Here is an 11,651-nt window from a genome sequence, read left to right on the forward strand (position 1 = left end):
CATTTTTCACACTCTCCCTCTCTGGAGCTGAGGGCTCACAAAATCACAGAACCCTGAGGCTGGAGAAGACCGGAGCTCACGGAGTCCAGCCTGTGATGGGTTCCCCACCTTGGTACCGAGAGCTCCGGGGCTGCTCACTGCCCACTCGGTGTCCCATCACCCTTTCCATGGATAAATCCCTGCTCGTGTCCAGCCGGGAGCTCCCGGGAGCAGCGGACACCGCGTCCCTCCCGCCCGGGGCCGGTCTCGAACCCGCGGCCTCCCGGTGCCGCCCGCCTCAGCCGCCGGCGCGCGGGGCCAGCGGGGCCGGAAGCGGGCGGGGCGCGCGCTGACGCGTTTCCGGCGGGGCGCTGGCGGCGGCCGCGGACGGGACTCGGTGGCGGCGGCGGCGGCGGCCCGGGGGCAGCCGGGGGTGAGCGGCGGCGGCGGCCGTGCGGGCCCGGCGGGGCGCTCGGCGGGGCGGCGGCCGCCTGGCGGGCCCGGGAGAGGGGCGGCGACGGCGCGGGGGGTGACACGCAGGCAGAGCGGGGGCGGGGCGGGGGCCAGGCCGCGCCGCCCGCCCTTGAGGCCGGTGCCCCTCGCCCGGTGCCCTCACCCGGTGCCCTCACCCGGTGCCCCCCATCCCCGGTCTCCTCCACCCCCGCTCCCCCCGACCCCTCCCGTTCCCGGGACCCCCGATGCCCGTCCCGCACCCCCTTGCCCGCGGCGCCTTTGGGCACGGACCCTTCGTAACTCGGGCTTTGGGGTTTGTCCCCCGCAGGCATTTTGTTTCCAGAGATGTCTTTCATCTTCGAATGGCTCTACAACGGCTTCAGCAGCGTCTTGCAGTTCCTAGGTAATGCCTGGCAGCCCCCTCGGGGTGGGTTTGGCCTCTCCCGCTGCCTGCACCCCATAAGCGCCGGGGCTGGGGGGTGAGCAGCAGCTCTGGCCATGCACAGTCTGCTGAGGCAGCTCTCTATCTATAAAGGGGCTTTTACACCGGTGCAGAGAAACTTTGGGGGTATTTAGGGGTGTTGGGTTCCCACTCAGTGTTTCTGTTGCCCTTTGGAAGTCTGTCCTGCCCCAGGCAGAGGTGCTGCCTCGCCAGGGAGGGAACCCCATCCTCCTCATCCTCATTCCAGAGTCCTGGATTCCAGTGGAACTCCCTGCTGGAGGATGGGGTGCACATTCTCTTGATCCCCTCTTGAAGGGAGGATAAGGGACGGGATGAGAAAAAGCCCTATTGGAAACCTGTGGGAGCTTTCCTGTGGCAGACAGGACAAAAATCAGTTTATGCCAAGAAGACAGCTCACTGTTCCCTGCTTTGCACATTTTCCTGGACAGCTCACTGCTGTTCTTTTATGAGTTTGTTCAGTTTTCACATCTTTTGAGGGGACAGACTGATCCATAATGCTGTGCTGCACACTGCTGGGATGGAGGAAAGAATGGAGCAGGAGCTCAGGAGATGTCCATTGCTGTAAACATGCCCTGGAAAAAGGCTGTTTGAGCTGTGTGTGTGTTCCCTGCTGCCCCTGGAGTGTGCACAGGTGGCAGCAGAGCTCTGGGAAAGGCTTTCCCCAAAAAAAGCAGCGTGGCATTCCGGGTGAGCCCGCTGGAGTTCTCCTCTTGCTTTCTTCCTCCTGCTGGCAGGTTTGTACAAGAAGTCTGGAAAGCTGGTGTTCCTGGGCTTGGATAATGCAGGGAAAACCACTCTGCTGCACATGCTCAAGGATGACAGGCTGGGCCAGCACGTCCCCACGCTACATCCCAGTAAGTGTCCCGGGAAAAGCCTCCTGGTGTGGCTTTCCCTCTGGAATTGGGGGGCGCAGTGGAGGAGGGAGCTCTGCCTGGGGGATTTGAGGGTCTCAGATCCACTTCAGCTTGGGGAACCACAGTGCAGCTCAAGTTCTGTGTTTTCCTCTCTAGAAATGCCCAACAACCAGTGTGGTTCTATTAAGAGGAAGGGAATATTTTCATAATGAAAAGAAGGATAATAATTGAAGCTTCAGTGGGAAGCAGGAGGAATTATTTTCTGCCACTCATGATTTTGGGAAGGTGCTCCTGAATTCCCCAGGAAGTTCAGGGAATTCCCTGCTAGAGGAGTGTGTGTGACACCCAAGAAATTCTGTCTGTCACAACTTCCCTGTTTTCATGGATCCCACCTGTGCTTTCCATTTCAGCATCAGAGGAGCTGACAATTGCTGGAATGACCTTCACGACTTTTGATCTGGGTGGACACGAACAAGGTAAGGAAAAAAATGACCAAAAATTGATCCTGAGGGTGTCAGCAATTAGCAGTGCCTAATTGTTTGTTGCCTGGATTTATTTATGGAACAACACGTGGAAGCAGCCTCCTGGCTATAGGATTGCTGGGAAGGAAATGCTGCCAGTTCTTGCCCTGCTGCCTGAAGTATTTTTAGCTGTGGAGGACTCAGATATAATTTAGTTTGGATAATTGCTGGATTTTTATTTCTGCACTTTCTAGAAGTTTTAAACACAGGTTTTTTGCCCTTTTATACACAGAACTACTGGAAGGAAGGCAGCCTGGCTAAAAAGGCAGCCGTGCTTGCTGAGGTTTGGTGGATTTTTCCCTGTGTGGGGATTTCACAGGGCTGTGTTTGTCCCCTGTGTTTTCCAGCTCGCCGGGTCTGGAAGAACTACCTGCCTGCCATCAATGGGATTGTGTTCCTGGTGGACTGTGCAGATCACTCACGGCTTATGGAATCCAAAGTTGAGCTTAATGTAAATACACTTCCCTTCTTTCCCTTCTCCAGCCCCTCTGATCAGCTGAATTACGGATAACAGCCATCTCTCCCAGAGCTGGAGGAGCCTGGGTGTCCTTGCTCTGGCCACTTGGGTTCAGGGGAGGCTCAGCTTGGCCAGCAGCAGGAATTCCTGCATGGAGAGGGTGCTCAGGCCTTGGCAGGGGCTGCCCAGAGAGCTTTGGGGTTGTCCCAGGATGGGCTGGAGGTGGCACTCAGTGCTCTGGGCTGGGCACAGCTGGGACTCCATGGGCTGGGAGGGATTTTCCAGCCTCAGGGATCCTGTGGAGTCTGGAAGCCTCAGAAACGAACCCTTGTTGGTCCCAGAGCTCAAACAAAACCATTTCCTTCAGGCAAGGACTCCTTTTTCCGCCTCCCTGCTCAACTCTTGTTGGCTCTTGCACGCAGGCATTGATGACAGATGAGACAATATCCAACGTGCCAATCCTTATCCTGGGAAACAAAATCGACAGACCAGAGGCCATCAGCGAGGAGAAACTGCGGGAGATCTTCGGGCTCTACGGACAGACCACAGGCAAGGTAGGAGCCATCCACACCTTGCCTTGGCTGCTTCCTTGGATTGAGCCCTGATCCAGCTGGGATTGATGGGAATTTGTCCATTAATTGGTCCAGGTTAATCAATGATAATAATGATGGTGCGCCTGAAGGGAGACTAGGAGAGAGGGACTGTTTGAAAGCTGTGGAGTGGTGGGACAAGAGGGACTGGCTTCCCACTGCCAGAGGGCAGGCTCAGATGGGAAATTGGGAAGAGATTCTTCCTGTGAGGGTGGGCAGGCCCTGGTGTGGGAATCCACAAAGCATAGGGTTTTGGGAAGGCTGCAAAAGGCAGGCCTCAGAGACAGTAGAACTGTGATTAGAGCTAAGCAGTAGCCGTGAGGTTGGTCAGCAGAAAAACAGCTCAAGGCACGTTCCACAGCAGTCCCGTCCCGTTTGTGATTTGTACATATACCCCTGGCCGGTGATACCCTGGCACAGAAGCTGGGGCTGCCCCTGGATCCCTGGCAGTGTTCAAGGCCAGGTTGGGCAGGGCTTGGAGCTCCCTGGGACAGTGGGACCAGGCAGTGGGGTGGAATGAGGTGATTTTTAAGGTCCCTGCCAGCCCAAAGCTCTGAGGCTGCCGGGATTGTCCAAAGAGCGGCCTCTCACACGGGGCCTGTGAGAGGAGCTGCCCTGATGGCTGTGGCTCGCTGGGCGCTCCCCCGAGGGCAGCAGGCTGCAGATGTGACTCCAGTTTGGATTTCCCCAGGGAAACGTGCCGCTGAAGGAGCTGAACGCGCGCCCCATGGAGGTGTTCATGTGCAGCGTGCTCAAGAGGCAAGGCTACGGCGAGGGCTTCCGCTGGCTATCGCAGTACATCGACTGACGCCCACGGACGCGAGAGTCAACTCCTCTGGACTGATCCTGTTCACTTCAGCTTCCTATGGACTTTTCTATTAGAACATGGAAGGCTTTCCTGGCGTTGTCCAAGAGACTCCTGGTTTCCAGCTGCCCCTATGGCACAGTGGTGACACCGCTCTTTTCCGGAGGCAGCGCCGTCCCTGGGTTGTCCCTGCCAGTGGGGTGACAGCGGGGCTGCTCCAGCCTGGGAAGGCAAAACTCTGCACGCTGCAGTGTAACAGCTGAAAAAGAGAGCACGTCTCACCACTGTGGTCAATTGACTTCAAAAACAAACAAACAAACAAACAACCAGAAAAGGAAAAAAGCAATTATATTTTTTAAAGAAAGTGTTAATGTAAATGGCGTCCCTTCTAACTTTTTAGTTTAACGTTCATCTTGTTTAGTCCAGAGTCTGGTTTAGGGTTTTTTAAGAATATATTTAACGGTATTTAGGTATTTCACAAATTACTGAAGCAAGGTATCACGATATTAGAAGTCCTCAATAAACATAGCATTTGGGCTTAACTGAGCTGTAGGGTGGCTGTGCTGTGTCACGCTGACTGACGACGGCGAGCTGCCGTTGGGACTGAGGTGTGCAATCCCAGCTTCTTTAGTTTACAGGGGTTTTTAATTTTTTTTTTTTCCTAGTTGGGGAGGAGCACCTGGTGCAGGTGTTGGGGGTGGTGTGCAGTGGGAAGGGGCTGCCTGGTTCCCCTCAGGCCAGACCCTCCATCGAGGCTCCTCTGGCCATGCCATCCCAGTACGAACCACGGAGCTGTTTGGTGGCTGTAGCATGGAAGTGTTTGACATTTGCATATCATGAGGTGATTAATGTAGACTAAACCAGTTTCTTTTATACTCTCAACGGACTTTTTTTTTTTTTTTTGTCTGAGTTTTCATTGCTGTCTGGCACTCATTTTCAGTTCAATAAAGACATGTCTTTCTCCTCTGAAGGGGCAACGAGCCTCAGTCTGGCTTGGTGTTTGCTGGGCCTTGGGGCCATCAGAACACCAGCCACAGAGTTCCAGGAGCCTTTGGACAAGGCTGTCAGGCACAGGGTGGGATTCTTGGGGCTGTCCTGTGCAGGGCCAGGAGCTGGATTCAATCCTTGTCGCTTCCAATCAGGATATTCATTCAGTGATTCCATGCTTCTGTGACCTGTGTGGTGCAGCCAGAGAGGGAAACTAAGGCAGGATGGAAGAGCCGCTTGCCTCTGGGCTGGCAAGCGGAGAGAGCTCATGGCTTGCAGGGACTTTGCTCTTGGTGTGACGAACCCACACCGAGCCCAGGCAGCCAGGAAGGGGCTGGGGGAAACGGGAACGGGAGGCTTTGGCTCTGCCTCCCGGTATCCGGGGGGATTTCAGCTCTCCCAAAGGGATTCTCCAGGTCCCGGTACCTCTGTTGGAAATAAAGGTTTGGTACTCGTTCGTGCTGCGGGTGAGGTGGGAACCGAGCGGGCCCGTGGGGTGTCCGGGCCAAGGGTCCCGGGGAAGGGGGACCTGTGCCGGTGTCCCGAGGGGCAGCGCTGGGCCCTGGGGGCCGAGGGGCGCACCGCCGGTCCCCCTTCTCGCAGAGGCCGAGGGAGGGCTCCGAGCGGGCACCCCTGATGTCCCGGGAGCGGGCCCGGGTCCGGCCTGGTCCGGCGGTCCCGGCAAGCGGGGCCGGGCCGGGCCCCGGAACCCGTGAGGGCCGCGCGGGGGCGTGTCCGCCACGTGCGCGCCCTCCCCGGCCAATGGGGAGGGCGCGCTGCGGGGCCGCAGCCAATGGGCGCGCGGGGCGGGCCCGGGGGCGGGGCGCGGTCGTGGCGGTGATGGCGGCGGCGCCGCCGTGCTGCGCGGTGCGGGTGCGGGGCGCGGGCGGCGGCGATGGCGATGGCAGCGGGGGCAGCGGGCTGGTGCTCAGCCGCCGCCCCGGGCTGGTGCTCTGCCACGCCGCCGTCTTCGCCCCGTTCCTGCGCGCCGGCCCCGCCGCCTGGGCGCGGCCCTCCGCGCTGCCGCCCTCCGCGCTGCGGCCGTGCCCGCGGCTCAGCGTGGTGCTGCGGGACGAGGCCGGCGGGCTGCGGGAGCTCGGGGCGCGGCTGCTGGCGCTGGTGCCGTGCGCGCCGTTCCGGCGGGCGCTGGAGCGCGGGCTCGGGCGGGCGGAGCGCTGGCGGTTCGGGGCCGAGGAGGAGGCGGCGGGCACGGACCCGCGGGCGCTGCCCTGGTTCGCCTGGCTGCGGGTTCCCGGGCTGGACGCGGCCGAGGGCGGCTGGGCGGCGCGGGCCAGCGCCGGCTGCCTGCGCAAGGGGCAGGCGCTGCTGGCCTGCGGGTCCCCGTTCGGAGACCTGTGTCCCGAGCTCTTCCTCAACACGCTGAGCCGCGGCGTGGTCAGCAACCTGGCGGGCGAGGAGAACGCGCTGGTGCTCACCGATGCCCGCTGCCTGCCCGGCACCGAGGGCGGCGCCGCCTTCGTGCCCTCGCCCGCCGGGCCCCGCGCCGTGGCCGTGATCGCCGCCTCGCTGTGCTGGAAGGGCGCCGAGTGGGTCGGGCTCACGCTGCTCTGCTCCCTCGCCGCCATCCTGCGCTGCAGCGCCGCTGTCCTGGGCGAGGCCGGGGTCGCGGTGCCGCCCGTGCCCGCCTGGGTGGCCGCGGTGCCGACGAGCGGCGGGCGGGACCCGCTGGGCTGGACGGCGCTGGTGGAGTGCGGGGCCACCTGGGGCTCCGGGGTGCTGCTGGCACCGAGGCTGCTCCTCACCTGCCGGCACGTGGTGGAGGCCAGAGCCCCGCTCCGTGTGACACCGGCGGCCGGCCCCGGGCAGTGAGTGCGGCCGTGCCCCCCCAAACCTCAACCCCCCGACCCTGCGTGTCCCCCGCCCTGACATCCCGTTAACCGTGTCCTTAGGGATGCCGCCGCCGTGCTCTGGGGCCGTGTGGTGTTCGCCACCGAGGAGTCGTCCCCCTTCGACGTGGCCGTGGTGGAGCTGGAGGAGAGCGTGCCAGGCTTTGTCCCGCCGTGCCTGGCCAGCACCTTCCTCCCAGGTACGCCCGGGGGCACACGGGGTGTTCCATCGGGGCTGCCTGGCCCCCGTGTCCCCACCTGCTGTCTCTCCCGTGCCAGGGGAAGAGGTGACCGTGCTGGGCTTCGGGGCGCTGGGGCGGGCGTGCGGCCCCTCCGTGACCGCGGGGATCCTGTCGGCCGTGCTGGCGGTGGCCGGGCGCCCCGTCATGCTGCAAACCACCTGCGCCGTGCACGGCGGCTCCAGCGGCGGCCCCCTGGTGTCTTCCGGCAGCGGGAGCCTCATGGGTGAGCCAGGGCTGTCCCCGTGGGTGTCCCATGGGTGGGTGTCCCCCGGCCGGGCCCACTGACACGGGTGTCGCTCTTTCCCCGCCAGGAATCGTGGCCAGCAACACGCGGGACACGGGTGCGGGGGCCACCTACCCGCACCTCAACTTCTGCATCCCCATCACGGTCCTGCAGCCGCTCGTGGCGCGATACCGCCGCACCCGCGACCCCGCCGCCTTCGCGGGGCTCAACCGGGCGGGTGACGGGGTGAGAGCGGCTTGGCAGCTCCAGCAGCGGCCAGGACACCCCAGCAAGCTCTGAGCCCCCTCCCGGGGACCTGTGGCAGGGACCGAGGTGCCGGGGGTGGCGCTGCCATCCCCTGTTCAGCCCCGGTGCTGCGGGGCCCAGGCGCCTGCACTGCACGGAGCCGATGGGGCGCGGGCACCCCGGGGCAGGGGATATGGCACAGTGCCTTGGACAGCTGCTGACAGCCCCAAATGGGGAGGTTTGGGGTCTGTACGATTGTTTTATTTTCTCCCCGGGGCCATAAATGCTGTGAGTTGAGGTCCTGGTGTCCCGTGTGCTCAGTGGCTGCTGTGGGTGTGGAGGCCCTCGCCACGGCCTGGGGTGGGTTCTGGGGGCAAGTTGGTCCTGTGAGGGATCCTCTGGGTCAGGGGCAGGATTGGATTGGGGTCTTGTTTGGGGCTGGGGTAAAGCATGGGGGAGGGGGGGCAGTTCTGAGCCATTGCATGGCTCTGGAGCCCGTGGAAAGGGAAGGTGTGGGGTCATGGAGAGGGTCAGGAGCTGGGGAGGGGCCATGTCCCTGGGGAGGGAGGCCACTCCAGCTTATGGCAGCAGAGTGCAGGAGCCAAACCCGGGCACTGACAGGGGCACCCCCACCCCAACCTGCTCCCAGCCCGCTCACGGGGGGCACAGCCCCGCAGCACCCCCTCCCCAGGACGGGACAGGGCAGGAACGGGCGGGCCAGCGTTTGACACAGCACGGGGTATTTATTTCACAGCCGCTACACAACGCCGGGGCCGGGGCAGCCACGCAAGCACAACATGAGGGGGGATGCAGGGAGGAAGGGGGGGCAGCTTATCTATAACGGGGTTTGTTGGGGTATTTTTTGTTTTTTCCTTTTTTTTTTCCCACTTTTATTAGCGCCATTTGCCCGGTTGAAGACCACGCAGCAGCACACTAGGCCTACAAGGCTCTACCCAAAAAAAAAAAAAAAAGCTCAAATTCGCATAAGAGCGGCCCCCCCCCGCCCCGCGAGCGCCCCGTGTCCCCGTCCCACGCGGGACCGGAGGGGGAGCACCCACCCCATGCCACACCGGCAGCGGGGGCGTCACGGGGACCCCCGGCTGGGGGGCTGCCTCCCGGCCGTGCCGCCCACCGGGCTCTCCTGCTCCTCTACCAGATGTAGCCGCCGTCGTCGCCCTCGCCTGCTTCGCCCTCCTCTTCCTCGCCTTCCTCGCCCGCCTCCTCCGGCTCCTTCTCCTCCTCGTCCTCCCAGCCCACGCTGCTGCCGAAGTCTCCCGAAAACCCCGTCGCTTCATCTGCAGGGGCGAGGGGCAGAGGCTCGGGGGGGCCCCGCGCTGCAGCCCCGTGCCCCGGGGGCTCCCCCGCAGCTCTCACCGCAGTCGGGGCTGCCGTGCCCGCGGGTGCCCGTCAGCTCGGCCCCGTGCTGATCCACGCACCAGCACTCGCCGCCCCCCGGCTCGCACTGCGCCCGCCGGTAGTAGCCATCCTCATCGCAGCTGGGGATGAAGGTGCCTGCAGGGAAGCCACGGCCCCCCACCCCCCCGAACACGTGCAGTGCCAAACCCCCAGGCAGGGTGCCATCCTCATCCTCATGCCGGCCCGGCTGCGCGGGCACTGCTGGGGAAAGGCCCTGGGCTGCCCCACTCACCCAGCTTTTTTTTGGTCGCTTCTTGGATCTGGATCTTCTCCAGCTCCCTCAGACAGGGCGGCTCTGCAGCAAGGCCACATGCTGCTCTTAGGGCGGGCAACCCCTCACCCCACACAGCGTGTGCCCCCAAACCCACAGCATTCGTCCCTGTGGTGTGCATCCCCCAGAACTCCACATTCCCCCATGGAATGCAATCCCCCAGACCCCACATTGTGCATTACCCATGGTGTGCATCCCCATAGTGTGCATCCCCATGGTGTGCACCCACCCTGGCCCATGGAGTACATCCCCCAGCTCCACAGTGTGCATCCCCCAACTCCACAGTGTGTATCCCCCACAGAATACATCCCCCAGCTCCACAGTGTCCCCCTGGCCCATGGAATATATCCCCCAGCTCCATAGTGTGCATCCCCCATGGATAACATCCCCCAGCTCCACAGTGTGTGTCCCTCCAGCCCATACTGTGCATCCCTCATGGTGCACATCCCCCTTCTCCCAAGCTGTGCTTCCCCATGACCCACAGCATGCATCCCTGCATGGTTTCCAGCCCCCCAAACCCTGTGGTGTACCTCTCCCCCTAAAGCAAACATCCCAAACCCACAGGAAGGATTGCCCATTACCCCACCACATACATCCCCCCATGGTGCACCTCCCACCCCTTGGATCCCCCACAGCCCCACGAGGCACAACCCCAATCCCGCAGCAGGGATTCCCCATTCCATGGCATGCATCCCCCAGGACACAGATCCCCCTGCCCCACACGGTGCCTCCCCCTGACCCCGTGGTGTCCATCCCCGGCCCCGTGTCCCCGTGTCCTGACGCACTTTCCCTCCAGAAGCAGAAGCACCACTCGGGGGCGGACACGCGGCCGTCCTTGGAGGTGTCGCAGGAGTTGAAGAAGGCGCGGATGCACACCTCGTACTTGTCCAGGTTGATGGCGGCCAGCTCGGCCGCCTCCAGGAACAGGTCCCCGCTGGTGTCCAGCCGGGCGAACATCCACCCCACCGCCTCCTTGCAGGCGGCCGCCACGCTCCTCTCCAGCGCTGCGGGGCAGGATGGAGCCCGTGGCTGCCCGGTCCCGATGGGGACAGCAGCCCCCGCGCCCTCCCCGTGTGGCAGGGACCGGTACCGGAGCTGGGGCTGGCGGGGAGCCCCGCGGTGCCGTTCTGCTTGGCGTTCTCCCGCAGCAGCTGGAACCAGTCGCGCAGGCGGTCGCCCAGGTCGGCCAGGTCCTGCCCGGTGCACAGTTCTGGGGGCGCAGCGGGGCAGCGTCAGGCCGGGCCCGGCTCGGGACGCTCCCCCGGCACCCCGCACCGCGCTCACCTTGTTTGGCGTCGCCGGCGGGGCTGTGCGGGGTCGGGCAGGGGCACTGCCCCTCGCAGCGCACCGTCAGCTGCTTGCTGGCCAGGCACGCCTGCTGCTCCAGCTTGCACTGCGGGGCGGCACCGGGATATCGGCGGGGGGACACGGGGGGACCCGCGGCCCCGTCCCCGCCGCGCCGCCCCTTCCTTACCGCCGAGCTGTACGTGTGGCCGTCGGAGCCGCAGACGGCGGCCAGCGGGGCGGCGTGGCAGGGCTTGCAGCCGCCGTGCGCCTTGGGGCCCAGAGGCTTGATCCTGCAGGGGGAGAGGCGCTGAGCGCCCGCCTGGGCCCCCTTCCCCCGCCCGGCCCCGGCCCCGCTCCTTCCTACCTGTGCTCCAGCTTCTTGCGGCTGATGCACATGGCGCGCTGGTAGCCCTGCGCCACGCACACCTTGTGCCGGCTGCACTTCACCTTCTGGCACGGGTCCTTGGTGGTGTCCAGGGCTGCGGGCACAGAGGCGCTGGGGCGGGGGGCGCCCGGGGGAGCCCCGCAGCGCCGGCACAAAGCGCCACTGACCGCAGCCCGGCTCCAGCCGCTGCTCCCGACTCGCAGCGAGCCCGGCACCGCTCCGAGCGGAAGGGAAAGCCCGGGGGGGTGCAAGCAGACAGTGCGACCCCCCCTTCCCGCCATACTGACTGGCACGGAGCCCGCAGTGCTCCATCCCAAACCCATCCCAGCGGTACCTTCATCCCCGGGCTGGTTGTCCTCCCAGCTCTTGATGTAGTCATCCTGCGAATCGGGGAGAGCCCGCATGAGTGCGGGTGGCGGGGACGGTGACACCGGGCCGGGCGTGCCATCCCCCGGCTCGGGGTCACCGCCACACACCCCAGGGCACCCCCGCGGGGCAGGGACGGGGAGCAGGGACGGGGAGCAGGGACCCCAGGAGCGGGTGCCATCCCCTCGAGGCTCACCTCCACCTCCTGGCGGCACGGCAGCGACACGGCCCAGCCGGCACCGACAAAAGAAAAAGAGAG

General features: G+C 63.9%; 3 protein-coding genes across 3 annotated transcripts; 2 read left to right on the forward strand and 1 right to left on the reverse strand.

Moving 5' to 3' along the window:
- Positions 1-325: 325 nt before the first annotated feature.
- Positions 326-4,668, forward strand: SAR1A (secretion associated Ras related GTPase 1A). The gene is made up of 7 exons (XM_059477295.1): positions 326-412; positions 761-835; positions 1,630-1,749; positions 2,160-2,225; positions 2,618-2,721; positions 3,150-3,281; positions 4,009-4,668. The coding sequence occupies exons 2-7, from the start codon at positions 778-780 to the stop codon at positions 4,123-4,125; spliced, it is 597 nt and encodes a 198-aa protein (XP_059333278.1). The 5' UTR covers positions 326-412; positions 761-777; the 3' UTR covers positions 4,126-4,668.
- Positions 4,669-5,949: 1,281 nt separating this feature from the next.
- Positions 5,950-7,964, forward strand: TYSND1 (trypsin like peroxisomal matrix peptidase 1). Its single transcript, XM_059477327.1, has 4 exons — positions 5,950-6,935; positions 7,020-7,156; positions 7,236-7,421; positions 7,510-7,964. Exons 1-4 carry the CDS (start codon positions 5,950-5,952, stop codon positions 7,719-7,721), a joined length of 1,521 nt encoding a protein of 506 aa, XP_059333310.1. The 3' UTR covers positions 7,722-7,964.
- A 426-nt stretch (positions 7,965-8,390) lies between these two features.
- On the reverse strand, positions 8,391-11,430 carry SPOCK2 (SPARC (osteonectin), cwcv and kazal like domains proteoglycan 2). Its single transcript, XM_059477682.1, has 9 exons — positions 11,361-11,430; positions 11,006-11,120; positions 10,829-10,931; positions 10,639-10,747; positions 10,445-10,564; positions 10,140-10,358; positions 9,316-9,378; positions 9,042-9,179; positions 8,391-8,962 (listed from the first exon to the last, which is right to left on the reverse strand). Exons 1-9 carry the CDS (start codon positions 11,428-11,430, stop codon positions 8,817-8,819), a joined length of 1,083 nt encoding a protein of 360 aa, XP_059333665.1. The 3' UTR covers positions 8,391-8,816.
- Between the last annotated feature and the right edge of the window lie 221 nt (positions 11,431-11,651).

Source organism: Ammospiza nelsoni, chromosome 8, assembly GCF_027579445.1.
Source record: "Ammospiza nelsoni isolate bAmmNel1 chromosome 8, bAmmNel1.pri, whole genome shotgun sequence".
Lineage (NCBI taxonomy): Eukaryota > Metazoa > Chordata > Aves > Passeriformes > Passerellidae > Ammospiza > Ammospiza nelsoni.